This window comes from Cydia splendana, chromosome 18 (genome assembly GCF_910591565.1).
Source record: "Cydia splendana chromosome 18, ilCydSple1.2, whole genome shotgun sequence".
NCBI lineage: Eukaryota > Metazoa > Arthropoda > Insecta > Lepidoptera > Tortricidae > Cydia > Cydia splendana.
The window spans coordinates 13297533-13313508 of record NC_085977.1 but is presented as its reverse complement, the minus strand read 5'-3'; the positions used below and the strand labels follow the sequence as shown (position 1 = coordinate 13313508).

At 37.0% G+C, this 15976-nt stretch overlaps 1 protein-coding gene across 1 annotated transcript in view; it reads left to right on the top strand.

Annotated features, from left to right (window-relative positions):
- The first annotated feature begins 339 nt into the window (after positions 1–339).
- LOC134799147 (papilin) overlaps positions 340–15976 on the top strand; it is a 167248-nt gene continuing 151611 nt past the window's right edge. The window contains exon 1 of the mRNA XM_063771554.1: positions 340–469. Coding sequence (XP_063627624.1) covers positions 450–469 — 20 coding nt within the window. The 5' untranslated portion in view covers positions 340–449. The remainder of the gene's footprint in view (positions 470–15976) is intronic.

Sequence of the window (15976 nt, the reverse complement as noted above, 5' to 3'; positions counted from 1 at the left end):
TACTGCCGTGCGGCGTTTTATGAAAAGATCGCTTAAGTACCTTCTTTCTAATGCTAAAAAAACGAACTATAGTCAATACTTATTATAAAGTGCATTTTATAAAAACAGTTTATAAAACGCGCTTCCATTCTACGTGTTTGTTGATTAATTTCTTGTCATAAATATGAATGTTTAGAGAAAGAGGCAAAGCCATGTGCTTTCAGATAACATTTCAGTCCCTCACATTGTAACTCTAATGCCTTACACTTCAACCCACGTAATCCAGCTAAGTTATCAGTCACGTGGCCATCACCGCCCCGAAAGCTCATTCAGTGGCGGTTTTCAGGAGTGGGGATGTGAGGCTGCGCGAGCGCCGGTTCCAGCCACTAGTCAGTTTAAGGCGCGCCGGCGCGCAGGGTGTACGAACTGACAGTGAGTGTGTGTGTGTTTGGCATGCTGTAAGGCTCAATATGGGGTGTTTTAATTTGAGGTAAGTTTTGGATTAAGTTTTTTTATTGGTGGTGGTTTTTGAATGCTTGAATTTTTGGTGGTGATTTTTCGTAGGTAATTGGTTATTTAATTGGTTTTTGAATAATTTAAAGTTGCATTTTCGGGTAGGGAATTCGTGCGTCTTTTTTTAATGAACGAATACTTGTATTTAAATATTTATCTGCAACTAACCCGAAGTATACTTTGCCACGATAAGTAGTAGTTAGAAATCACATTTTAAAACAATATTTAAAATTGTTAAAAAATGTAGTTAGAAATCACGGATAATTGTTTTAAAATAGTTAAAAAATGGCTAATGATTTTTTGATGAATTATGTATTTTTAATGTCCTGAACTTCATTACCGCTACCGGCATTTTTTGTAATGGATTTGTGCGCGATATATAATTGGTTCCAATCCAGCCCTTACAATTTATTTTACATAATACCCATATAACAATAATATAGATAATGAAATAAGAATTTAATTCAGAATAACAAAGTTAATGTAAAGTTTTTGAAATGATCGTTGTTACTATCAAGTTCCTGTTTTATTTCAAAAAGCAACGGTAATTGGAAGTGTTGATTGCACATAAGATTGTGAAAGGCGTTAATATAATTGCAATTTTAAATAAAATAATGTACTTTAGTAACAATATAGCACTATTAATGAAATACCATCAATCTCCGCGATTGTTGCGCCATTTAGGGTCCTAGCTAATATGGTTGTTCAATACTTACGCTATAGAATTTCCAATTTAGCAAGAACCCTAAATTGCATAACAATCCTGCGTGGTGACTGTACCTACGTTATTAATTATTATGGAATCCGTAGGTCGGTATATTAATTATTCTTATCCATTTTTGGCATTTTAAGGTTCTCTAGTGTTAGAGGTTTTGTAGCTTTAAATCGACCTCAGATAAATGAGTACGCAATCAAGTTATTTGGTTACCTACTGTAATTAGTAGGTAGGTACATATCTCGTAATTTATAAGGACCGTACATTCGAATAGGTATCGTATTTTTGACTTCTTTAAACAAACTTTTTAGCAAAAACATTTTCTAGTTGTAATGTTATCGTAAAACTTTTAATACCACCCAGCCTATGATCTCAAGATAAATTTACTGTGTTTATAGTTTGTTACAATCCTCTATTTCAGTCTAATTAATGACAGTTCATTCACCCCGTTTATTACTTTTACGAAAAGCAATTTCGCGAATTTACACGCTTAAGGCGGGCAATGGCGTGAAACCTTGTCAAAGTAAAGATTTCGTTCAATGCATCACTTGATTTACGATCAAATTACTTATTGGTTTACAACATAATTCTAATTAGTTATTGCACATCTTAGGGAGCGAGCTTAGGTCTTTAAAACCGTTGTTATCTTTTCACCGAAATCACTTAAAAATATGTTTAAATTATTAAGTTACTCAATTCATATTTTAAGTTCGGATATAATCAGTACGAGCTCCGAGTCGTAAGAACCTATAATTTGTAGACGATAAAATAATTTCCGGGAATTTTTAATACGTATAAAATAAAATACTAAAAATGATCTGCGTAGATACGACTACCTATATTACAAGAAAGTAACATAAGTAGCAGCTGATGCACAGATTATTTTCAGTAAATTTAATTTGGTGTCTCGTGTTTTGTCGCTACCTTCACTCACTTCGCTCGTTGTTCAATCTTAGAATACTTCATTGAATCCGCACTCGTAGGTACTTAAGCACTCATTCCAAAACAACAAATTCGCGATTCTGCTAACAAATCTTTTATATCTTTATTCTTTGCCTAGCTAGACTGGATGAATGGATGAAGGTGCAAAACCCTTATAAATTACTTACAGTTAAATACTAACTTACTAACAATTTGACTGGTGACCGAAGAGCTGGAGGCTACCTCGCACATCGTATCAGCATTGCGATACAGCGAGGAAATGCCGCCAGCATCCTTGGTACAATGCCTCAAGGGCCTATTTTAGATTTAAGCTAGTTATTAATTTATTTTAGTAATATCACTGTATATATCTTGTTTGTAAATAAATGATTTCCAGAGAAAAAAAACTAACAATTTAATAACAAAAAAAAACTTTATGAGACCAAAACTTTAACCGACATGTAGTTACATCAAACTTTAATGGTACTTTACGCAGATCCGAATCTCACGCAAATTGCTATACTTAGTTGTCGTGTCAGCCGACGGCCGAAGGCCTACCGGCCCTACCGCGAACAACTACGTTCGTTAGTCTGTGATCTCTATCTCTCGTATGCAAGAGCGACAGAGAGGCAGAAAGCGAAATTTCGACTTTCGATGTTCGCAGTGGGCCGTCAGGGGTAAGGGGGAGGTAAACTGGATCCAAGTCAAAAAAATAAAAAGGCAAGATTAAAACTAAACTATTGTTCCTTTACGGTGGAATTCTGTCGCTTCATGCATTCATTCATTGCTGGTTTTGTACGAGAAGAAAGGGTAGGGTTGGTACTCATGAGATGGAGGTACTTTGCCACTGATGAATGAATTTTCTGGCCATAATTATTGTGTTAATTAGTTTAAAATGAAAATCCTGGACACGCTTTTCGAGACGTCAAAGACGAACCCAAATATGTAGATTTCGTACATGTAAGATCATTCACTGCAAACTAGATACGAAAAAAGTGTTTTTTTAGACAATGTTTAAAAAAATCCGGTGGACAAAACCGGAGATAAAAGATTGAAAAACCGATAACCGTCTTAAATAATTCTATCTGTAGTGCAAAAAAGGAGATACGATTCAAAACTTTTCAAAAACCGATGAAAACTTCGGGTAGCCCCTTAAAAATCGCCAATGGTCTTACTTCATTCCAAAAGAGTCAAACGTACACTGACATCAGAATGATGTATAAATGATGTCATTTAGTTCTGATTTCACTGTAAGTTTGAATAGGGCTGTGTGCATTCATTCTTTTAAAATTATGGCTTCAGTCACAGAATAAATAATAGTACTAGGTACAGAAGACTCACTCTCTAACAAAACGCGTCTGTTACGATCAGGACAGATATGGTCGCTAGGTGGCGACAGCGCCACGCGCGGCTTATGGCTAGCCACCAAAATTGGTGTGATGGAACGGATGTACTTTTAGCTACCTGTAGCAAAGCGACGAAATCGCGGAGTGAGCCATGCCTGCTTCAGTCAAGTGGGACTATTTCGCTGGTATCAAGGTATTAGGAGAAAATACGACGACTAAAATTGTACGGTTAGTACAAGACAGTGTACGGTGATTTTATTAGCTCTTGTAAAGCAATAGCTGGACTCTACAGGTAGCACGTGGACTACCGGCCGTTGACTCCAAAATAGTGGTTAAACGCATTATCGATAGCTGTGTGCTTTGTTAATTTTCTATCAAGCACTTAATTCATCGAAATGCCAATCTTTGATTACTTTTATACTCGTATTTATATGTAAATATAATTTTTACCACACTCCGTCTAATTTTCCAATCTGCAATCGCTACCCAATCTGCTCAATCCAACTATCATTGTAGTTCAAAACCCAACAGATTGGGTATGTACATAGTAGATTGACAACCGTTATTTTAGTTTAGTATTTGGGATATAAAAAACCGCTTAAAATATAAAATTAGCCTCGTTATCAGCACATCCTTTGTCCGGCAACCCTGAACAAGCTTCGTATAATTAAACGTTTAAAGATTTAGATAACTGCAAACCCTAACTCGCTACAAGCTAAAACTTATTCTAATCCCATTAGGATTGAGTTTAATTTTAAATAATACGGTATTGTTTTTGCGAACAGTAGCCTGGAGTGTTCCAATAGTATACTCGTACACAAGGCGAGGCGAGTCGAATGATGAGATACGAATTTTTTGGGGAATTCTTACTCAAATCAATTCTACACTGCTGATGCTAATAAAAACAAGCCAGATATACAAAAATTCCATAATAAAAGTAATCGATACCTACAGAACGCATATTTTGAAACTTTTTAATATCATCATTGCATGGTAGATATTGGTGCGTAATTCATTGAGGCGACTCGACAAAACTTGTAGTTAAAAAAAGTAAGACGACCGAATTATGTGCGCTCTGGTAGGTACCTAATGTAAAGAAGTCGAAATAAAATTATCCAAGCAACCCCTATATAAGGTGTGTTTTCCAATGGCCGAAGTAGGTATGTTACAGATGGCAGATGGCGCCATATATTGGTTTTACCTGTCAATGCTACGAATAGTGTCAAATTCTTGTTTTTTTCTCTCTTTTTTATGGCATGGACTAGCTCTTTAAATCCAATCACATAGAGACACGAACCTATGCTGGTACCACCTATAAAAACCTTTTATGATTTTTATTACTATATTAAATTATATGTATGTATGTATAAAAAAAATCTATAAATACCTTTGACATTGACAGTTGCCAACCCCATTGCAAACAATTGTGACATGGCGTAGAAATTTTGAGGTCCCAATTATTATAGCGTTTCTTAATTGCTCTATGTGTTCTTTCAAATGTTGAGTCATGAAAACCATATGCAGAGTTTTCTTGGTTTCATTTCGATTTTCAAAAATTGATATACACAGGTTCGCCAGAGCGGTCGACTCGCTAACCATTGGGAACGCGTCCTGCGCCTGAGTCGGGTTCGTTGTGATTTCGCTTTCAATTTCGGCGGTTGTTTGTTTTTGTGACGCCGGTCCCGTTTGTTGCTGGCGTCAGCTCCGGTTTCTTGTTAGGCGGACGGACTCGTATGGGGTAAAAGTGGGTGTGTGACGGACATTTTAAGGTCCCTTCAGGATTAAACGTATGTACTTGGATAGTGCTTCGTAAAATTGGTGTCAATGATGCCATGCGGACAGATCTACTACATACATAATACATAAAAACATTTTTCTAATTCCATCATTTATTGACAGGTTTGTTTGACAGACATATATCACATATATTATCTCTAGATCTGACGGACGGTATCGTCTTGGGTCGTCCCATTCGTTTTTCGTCAAGTTCTTAAATTAGTCCTATTCTGCTTTCGTCACTCATTCTACATTCGTCACAATCGTCGGTGGCTTTCAATGTAGAATGAGTGACGAAAGCAGAATAGGACTAATTTAAGAACTTGACGAAAAACGAATGGGACGACCCAAGACGATACCTGACGGAAATATCTATACGTATACGAGTATCCATGGCTAAAATAAAATAACTTTGGTCGGGGCTGAGATATTTTATTCGATAGAATGTACCTATATTTATTTATATTGGTTAATATGATAATGTAATAATAGTTCCAAGAACAACGCACAGCAATACAAGCCTTATTGAGCTTACCGTGGGACAGGTCGATTGGTATGAAAGTATCCCATAATATTAGATGAAGGAACTAATTATCCCTGAAAGGGATAAGATCGCCTTTGTACTAATGATATGTGTTCTTTCATGTTTTATGTTTCTTTTTGTACAATAAAGTGTTTTACTACTACTACATATCTACTACTACTATTATACTACCTACTTGTTGATTGTGACTCACAATTCACAATTTGTGAGATTGTATTCACAGCAGCATTAGAAGCTGCTTCTGTAGCTTAGTGTAACCAAATAATTCTCTTTGGTGCAACTTATTTCCTAACAAAATTCGAAATTGATTTCTAAAGCTACGACATTCATAACCTAGCTGGTTAAATGGCATGTTCAATTGTTCATACTCTGTGACTGTATGTATTCTAGACAATAGGACAATAAATGACTTCAAGAAAGTTGAAAGCACCCCTTTCGCTAGCGCGTATAGTTCGAGAAGGTTGTTCTCATCTGTTACTCCGGGTTTAGCTTTAATTTCACGTAGGTATAGTCACCTACAATAATATATTGTACACCGAGGCGTACAAAATATCTGATACAATCTATTTGTATTAGTAGAGCCATAAGAGCGTGTAGTTTGACTTCGCAAGGAAAGAATAATGGTGGAATATTCTATGGAAATACTAATTCGACGCAGACGAACTCGCGGGCAGGAGCTAGTAAGCTATATAGTATTATTATTATGAGTATTAAGCTCAATGAAACCGGCACTATGTACACTTACGCGCCAAGTTTTTTGCTGCCCATCCGCGCTTGCGTAAATTGCCAATGTCTGGTCTAATGTGTGAGTCCTGCGAGTGTGTGTAGTGCTTGTATTCCGAGTCTAGTGCTTGTGGACCTCCAGGCGAGTCTGGGAGCCTAGTAGCGTAGGTACGAACAAGTTAGTTTAGTCTTAGTCTGTGTAGACATTTAGATTTCTGAGGTGTGATCATATCCTTAGGTGTTCTGCTACCCCTATGTCAAAACCAGTTGGAATAGTTTCTTCCTTCGGTCACAGACTCCCACAAACACTTATGAGTCAGATAACTAGCGTTTAACCCTTTAACGAACCATGATTGAAAGAAACATGATTCTAGCCTCATTATCACTGCATAACCCTAATAGTTCCCCATAAGAAAATAAAATAAAAGGATAAAATTTTGGATGGCCATTAACTTCATTAAAATTGTACCAGTAGTAGTAAAATAATAAATGTGTACAAAGGGGAACTTATCCCTTTAAGGGATATCTTCCAGCATTTCAGCTAACCTTGCCTTGCTTGCTTATGCTTAGATATTAGTGACCTATATCGTCAGGTGACAACCAAAACTCACTAATTACCTACTAATATGGCTCACTATGACTATGAACCTAGGTAATTAGTGAGTTTTGGTTGTCACCTGACGATATCGAATGTACTACAAAAACTACAATACCTGCTTAATTATTGCAATATTCAAATACATAATAAGTAATTGAATTGGTATCATGCTTCTCTTTAATTAACATAAAACAATAAGATTATTACCTATTTACACCTAATTTACAAGTCCTACTTTTGTAAAATGCGAAAGTAACTCTGTCTGTTATATCTCCGATTTCAATAACATTTGCTATGGAGATATGTAGTTTAAAGCTCGGGAAAGGACAGAGGATAGTTTTTATTTTATCAATTATTATCTTAATTCCACGCAGGCGAAGTTGCGGGCAGAAGCTAGTCTTATATAAATAGTAAGTTGGGACCTAATGTTGCGAGTACATCGTAAATCTTTCAGCAACAAGTTGGCACCACATTGCAACCATAATCTGAGCCTTGTGGCCCTGACAAATTACCCCAACAGTAATGTACCTGACCTTTGTGCACCTTATCTCAATGCAATAAGGATTCAAATTAGTCAGTTAACTTAAAGACGGCATGGTAGGAGTGATGATGGATTGCTAAAAATAACATCTTCACGACCCCTAGTATCCTGGTACGGGCGTTATTATTTCTTAGAAAATATGGGAGAAGCGATAAGGAGCTTCCATTTTTCATTTATCTCTATTATCATAAGACTCGCACAGCGAGCAGACGATCAACGTCTTGTTTCTTATTCTTTACCATTATCATTATCATAATCTGACTATCATTATATTATACCACAGAATAAGAATTATTTAAAAAGTAGAGAAGATTCACTTTTTATGCATACTTACGTACTTAAATGAATATCTATGGCATCCTATATAAAATACCAAGCGACTATTCTTTCGGTTTTGTCCTTCTACTTGCCTGCTACTTTCTATCTCTCTCATCTTGCGTTTAACCGGGTTCATTCCAGATACTATTTTAGAGCTTCGTGTCCACTTTCCGACCTTTTCTTCACCACTTCGCACAGTTTCCGCCATCATATCTTTTGTGAGACTAAGCGGGCATGATAAGCCTGCACCTCCAGCGTAACTCCTTAATAGAATCCGTAGTTCGTCTACATACAACTTACTCAGTACTAGCTACCTATTTCACTCTTTATTCCGAAGCTACATACGTTTAACTATACTTCTCCGTCTAATCCAATGGATACTAATAGTCCCTGGAGTGCTAATTTATGAACAGAACAACCCTCTGTTGACTTTATTCGAGATAGTATTATTTCCAAACAGTGGTGCTCTCTAGCAAAACATGTAATTTTGTAAAGACCCTTGTCACTGAAAGGTTAAGAATCAACCGGTCTTATCGTTTTCACTAGCATAAAAAGCCGATTTAACCTAGGTATCAAGCAATTAGCCTATTCGCCGAGTTTTATGAATGGCCCGAGATTTTCCTGTAAGATTCGGGAGACCGCCCGTGTTTCGGAGAAGTCGTGTTTTAAATCGTGGCTCGTTAATGAGGCAGCGAGTGTGGGAATAGGCATTGCACTAATGCTCGATAAACTGGCGTGGGCGGCGTACGGTCAGGAAAAACATCGATACATTTGTAACTAAAGGGGCCCACTGATTACCAGTTCGCCGGACGATATAGGCCTGTCAGTTACATGCAAAATTTGACAGCTCCGAACAACTGACAGGCTGATATCGTCCGGCGAACTGGTAAACTGTGGGCCACTTTTTTAAGGGACAAAATTACGTACGGACAAGATGATAATTATACAGTCGACGTCAAATATATGTTTACATTTGTCGCCTTAGCAGGAGTAAGGTGCAAAAGTGTAAACATATCTTTGACGTCGACTGTACATTGCCACAAACGCCAAACGATATGAAAGAAAAATGTAACGGATGAAAGATACTACGAAATGTCACTCAACAATTTCCATACATTATTTAAGTTTCGATTCAAACTATACTCCAAAATAAAACCCGGAATGGAGTTTCCTTAAGGCGCGAGTAGGGTCCAACCTGAAATAAACGGCAGATTCCTGCAACAGACCTATCTCCACACGTATTGGCTCGCCTTTCCTGTGGGATAAGATAGTGAAACCGAGAGGGTAATGCAGGTACTGGGCATCCCTGCGTTTTCTTAATTCCGTCCCAGGCGGTGTAATGTCTTACACCATAAATCGTCTGCAATAGACGCAAAGGCCAATTTTTTACCAACAATTGTCATCTTGGCTGCTTAGCCTAGGTTTGCCACTTGCACTCCTCGGGACAAGTGGCAAACATAGTGATCAGGAGCACCTAATAATAATTTTGAAATACACATTATCTACGAGTATATTAATTTCCCGACAGTCCCCAGGCTCGTAATCCGTAGTATCGACAAACCTGTCCGCCTATCCCAACCCGGTCAAGGTTGTGTTTATATTACGATTCGGATCGGGGTATTTAGGGAAAGTACGTCCAGGGCAGAGTGGTTCTCGTTTGCTGGTTTGAGTGGGTGCGAACTGTAAAACAGCACGTGTGTAGAGTACCTACTATAGTGGATAACCGCCCTTCCATACAAACGTAGTCTCCAAATTAAATATCGTCCTTCAAATACCAGTAAAGAGAAAAGGATACTAAATTAAGAGCACGTCTATTATACCACAAACAATAGGTATAAGGTAACTGGAAGAGATCCCTCTTAGGGATAAGTTCACCTTTGTACTACACGTTTATGTTTTATCTGATGTAACCAATATTCCTTTCTTTTCGTACAATAAATGTTTATTTACTTACTTACAACAAAAAGCCGTTAGCTCATTCGAATTTGTTTAGTCCTGAATAAGGCAATATTTAAGGTTCTATTTTTTCTTACGTCATGCTTTCTCGTACCCTGCTGATTCAACTAATTTTATCGAATTTAATGTTAGTTCACATGACTGTACAATTTTTATTTGAAATGAAGAGTAAACAAATTATTTCAGGAATCGCTGATTTGTGTACAATGCAGACTTCTCAGGCATGTTCGTAGAAACCCATTTTCCCGCTCGGGTTCCGTTCCGAGTGTTCCGACAGCGGCGCCGGCGCACTAACGACGCCATTCACGATGCTTGGCGTCACATCCGCGTGCCACAAGCGCAGTACTCCTATCATACCCGGAGAATTCGTTGCATAGTCTTGTCTTGCCCCCGCACCTACATAATTATGTTTCCACCTGTTTTATGATGGAATTGGTTAGCCAGACTATAGGGTTAAAAGTGGTGGAGATGCTGGGATGCTTCCTGATATATCGTATGCAGAGTTCGGACAATTTATCGCAAAAATAAATATTGTATGGAACATGATATATTTTTTTTTAACAATTTTGAATTGCAGATTTTGAGTATAAACTGGAAATTTTATAAAGATACTGTGTACATAATATGAGTTTAATAAATCTTGTCCTATTTTGAGCTATTAAATGATTTTTGATGGTTTTGCGATGATTTGTCCGATCACTGATCATATGTCATCTTGAGTATAATTTAGACATGTTCTTGAAGCTTGTTTTCCCTCAGTATAGTACTCCTATCATACCCGTAGGTCCTACTCAGAGGTGCAGGAAATCCTTATTGGACATGCCGGAATGGTTTCCGGCCGCATGCCCAATTCTGCTGGAAATTAGATTTAGTCGAATGTGAAAATTTAGATTTAGTGGAAAAGTGGTGGAGGTGCTGGGATGACTCGTTGTTTAAAAAACTTTAATTGAAGTACAATACATATTGTACTCTTTATTGTACACCTCACATATTAAGATTGTTCGCAAAAATATCTTATTTTCCTTTTACTCGGGTAATTTTTACGATGACATCGCAATTCACAGCATACCATCCGTACTAATCCTACTATGCCGTAGTCGGTCAAAATGGCGACCGGAGTCATATTGCCTTTTTCAATCTTGATACGACCATGCAAGTATGTTAAGTTTTACAACCATGGTCAACAGTTGCGTTAATGATAACTGAATGTTTTATAAGATTTTTTAAGTATTTCTTAGATTTAAGTATCTCTTATTCGATACTGTTTTTGTATATTCGAAACGTTGGCATCGTCTTCTGTTACTTCTGTCCGTTATGTCTTGAAATCTACTAAGAATCTCGGGTGCATCGTCTTACGTACTGTTTTCCCCTATCCAGTGCGGCCGTCACCTGCATTGTATGAATAACCGTTATTGGTGTTGATATTTTACACGCATGTACCTACCTCAAACAAGACGGTCATTATCGACAGCCGACCTACAGTCGACGTCAAAAATATGTCTACATTTTTCGCCTTATTCCAAAGGAGTAAGGTGCAAAAGTGTTAAGATATCTTTGACGTCGACCTACAATAGGGCCCAATCACGGTCGGCTTGTCGATTGGCTCGAGCCTGTCAATGAACGGTTGTACCTGATTGCAGCATTTGCAGCAAAAGGAGTTTTTCGAGTTGCAATACCTATCAGCTTGTCGTTTTAAAATAAATGCGTAACTTCTATTTTAACTCTACCGGTAGGTATATTTCAAATCATACTTTAAAAATAAAATAAGTATATAAATAAATATTAGGGGACATCTTACACAGATCAACCTAGCCCCAAATTAAGCAAAGCTTGTACTATGGGTGCTAGGCGACGATATACATACTTATATAGATAAATACATACTTACATACATAGATTACAACCATGACTCAGGAACAAATATCTGTGTGTTATCACACAAATAAATGCCCTTACCGGGGTTCAAACCCAGGACCATCGGCTTCGCAAGCAGGGTCACTACCCACTAGGCCAGACCGGTCGTACTTTATGTCAAGTAATGAGAGTGTTTTGATCTTTTGTATGAGTCTTATTTTAGATTTTTGGTTCTATCTACTATCAGTTAACTAACTTTGGAAGAAACAGAAACATAGGTATCAAATTACCGTGAGAAAACTCCAATCGTATTACTTGCATTTAAATTAACAAAAGGCGCATCTACATATACGACAAACATGTAAAGTATTTACACAAATTTGAATCTTATGCCAAAGACATTAAATGCCAAAAGAACGTATTAATAGACGTGTGAACATTTGTTCAATCCCCACTGAGTGCATTTGACAGTTGTCTATGGGACTATTTTGTTGCACAATTCCAAAAAAGCATATATGCCTTTGCTCTACAGTTTTTGTAGTCTTGGAGTAAATTGACATTATAACATTATGTGAATGAGTATAATAGAGTAACTTATATCTTGAACGTTATTCATTGTCATTAATTAATTGTCTATAATCTTCAGACATCTACTTCTGTCTGTATTTTGAAACATATTTGGATGTTTGTTACAGGTTTACGCAAAAACTGCTAAACGGATTTTGCTAAAACTTTGCACACAAACTGTTTTCAAACTTCGGAACCTAATTTTAAATAAATTCCGCAGTGAAAGTTTGTAAGTACTCGTAATTATGATTAACGAGTTTTGCTAAGTCGCAGTCAAGATAAAACTCAAGACAGTGCGTCCCTTTCCCGTCATAATAAAAGGCAAATTCAAAATATTTATGAAGAATCTACCTTGATCATCTACAATATTCAAATTAAGTACTATTTCTACATAATAAAAATGGTTGGCTAGACTATTAGGTACCTAGTTGTGATCTGTGTTGCGCTTACGCCCTTTAGAGCGAAGGCGGTAGTTTCGGTACACTCCGGCGCAGCCGGGGTGCACGTGTGTGCATGACATGTGCGCAGGGCTGCCACAGGTTCATAAAAAACGGATGATTATGTTAATGATGGTTTTTTTCCGTTTGTTGTGTTTGTTAATGAATGCGTTGATGAAAACTCTCTTTAAGCGCTAAATACCTATCTATAACTAAATACAAGTTCGACATCTTAAATACCTAATAAGCCATTATATTAAACGATCCTTATGAGATGTGGATACAATTAAATCCAGTGCAATGATATTATATAACTATAGATAGGTCATACTCATACATAAGAAGTACAAAAAATACTTCCATTTTTATTTATATTTTATATCCCTACGAAGAAATATAATATTTTTGATAAATTTCCGCATTCCAGTCATCTTTGTCATACTCGTTGTTACACAAAAGCTAGTCCCTTTCGGTATGCGCCGCTCGAAATGGAAAATTTCGATGCCCATAGTTACAAAACATATGTGAAGTTTCTGAATTTTTTTATGTGAAAATATCGCAATTATGGAAACTTTCTGACGGTACATGATTATGGCAATATTGACACCCCTATTCGTAGTAGAACAATACACTAATCACCCGCAAAGCATCGCGCATGCTTTACGATGCTGCAGTCTTCCTGAATTTGCGTAAATAGATCAGCTCGGTCCCTGACCTGTGTTCATGTTAGTGTTGGTAGGAACTCCGGACTTTTGAGTCTAACCCATATATACCCAGAATTAGTTTTTGGTCTGAACTCCCCGACGTTACGGACTCTCTCTTCTACTAATTTTAATGTGTAAGCGTGAGTTTTATTCAGTAGGTCGAAAACGACCCAATGGGCACCTATTATGTGCTAAATTTGAAGAACTTTACTCGTTTTTACAGACAGAGAAAGATGCTCGCAATTTGCGAACTTCGATTTTCGCGATTATAGCCCAGGACTCGACCCTCCAAATAAAGAATACCTAATCGATTAACTACACAGATACATAAAGACTATGATTTTTTTTTGTACTCAAGTCTACAATGTTTTGTACATTTGGTAACACACAATGCTCTTACTTTGTAACATAATGTTTTCCTCCGATAGCTGACGATGTCCCATAAATCTCCCAGGACTACACATCCCTCGTGATTAACTATTACTGCTGCCCACATATTTCTTCCTAAATGTTACCTTCTTGCGTTCTTGGACTCCGAGTATTTGCAAATATCAAAAGTGAATACATTTTGTACTTTTTAGAGTGGACATAGAGTCCAAATTTTAATGGACTGGCAGTTTTAAATTAGTGATCTCTATAAGTAAGGTTTATTTCAGCATTTGTTAACAAACTTGTATGTATGTATCTTGTATGAATTACTTTAATTGTTTTAACGAATTGTTTTAATTACTGGTGTTTTGTAAGTGCATGGGTACTCGGTAGGTAAGTTGTTTAATAAAACAATAATCATGAAACAAGGGGTGTTGAATGTTTAAATAATTTCACTCACTTCAATCACAAAGTACAAACTTAATTAAAACACATGTAGGTATGTAGCAGGTAGATACATATACAGTCATACAGGTAGGTACATAATCTTCACTTGTTATAAACTTCACATAGTCACGCAATCAACTGAAGTGTTTAATTTAAACCTTCGCCTTCGATATCTCGCATTAAAGACTTAAAAACGTACTTAGTTTCACCTCCAGAAAAAAGTAAATAGTTTATGAAAAGGGCACTCGACTGGGCCAATTATTATTATCGCGCGAACACCGCAATCTCCCGATCGGTCCTTACAAGATGAACCTCGCGTTTTATGTTATCCTGGTACATTTTACACGGTATTTACAAGGTCCCTTGGGAACTCGCTTGGTCCGTTGTCATGGCTATGAGCGCTAAACCACGGGAAGATTCCATATGGGATGGTTCTTAAAGTATTCGAGAAAGGGTTGAAAATTGCTTGTTAGAACCGTTTTTGTTATTGGGTTGTGTGTAAGAGCTCGGCAGGGTCTCCCGATCCCGGGTCCAGGATTGTTCTTGGGTATTTTGTTTTTGGTTTTATCAGTTTACAAAAATATTACCAAAGTACTAACAATGATAACGGTTTAAATATTGCCGCTACGTTATTCTGCTTTGAAAACCTTTGGTGGAGAGCCTTTGCAGATTTTAATTCGGTTCTGAGGCTAAAATTTGATGCAAAAAAGCACGATTCCTGATTTATTTATTTCATTAAATGCAGTAGTGAACATTTGTTTGCAATTACTTTTTTGATTATTACTGTTCCAACTTGGAGCCTGATTCAGATTTATCGATTTTTTCGGTTTTGATCTTATTTAAATACGACCTCGATGATCGCTCATGCTGATTGGTACTACATGCGAAATGAAATGGAAAACGTGAGTAAGACGAAGACGATAGTCAAGGACGTATCAAAACCGGTTTCGAACCATATCAAATTGCTAAATTAAAAAAACGATCTCTGTTCAAACTAATTTAGTTTTTTGCGTATTTTTATTGTTGGTACCAAAACATGGCATTGCTGTGACGTTCAAAATTTTACATTTATTTAAGTGAAAACAGTCTCTCCATTCTCCATATAGTTACTTCATATTTTTTGAGATTTCAGTTTCACGTAGCGTAGCCATCGCTTTTTCGTCAGCTTGATTTATTTTTTATAGCACAAACAAAGAAAAATGTACAAATGGAAACATGTCAAACAGAGACTGCATTTAATTATATTGGTGCAGGAGAGATTCATACGTTACGTATAAGAAAAAATGTTTCTTTAACAATAAACTCGTTAACAGCTTATTTTATCAAATGAAAAACCATCAATACAATCAAAAACCATGGACGCAAAATTCAATAACTCCTTATCGTTCGGCGTCTGGTAACCCAATTTTTAGCCCGAACGAGTCACGTGTTCAAACCGAGACAACACCAGGAGATAATGACTGAGAACATCTCACCGCACGTTGACTGTTGTCTGCCTCACACGTTGCTGAGTGAATGAGATGACGCCTCCTCCAAACTTTTCTCCCGCTACCTCCTAAATTGTTCCCACAATCACTTTACACGTTACTTACCTATTCACATACCTACCGCGAAAACCGTAATTCGCAAATTCTTTTACTCCAATGAAGGCGTAATTAGAGTGACTAA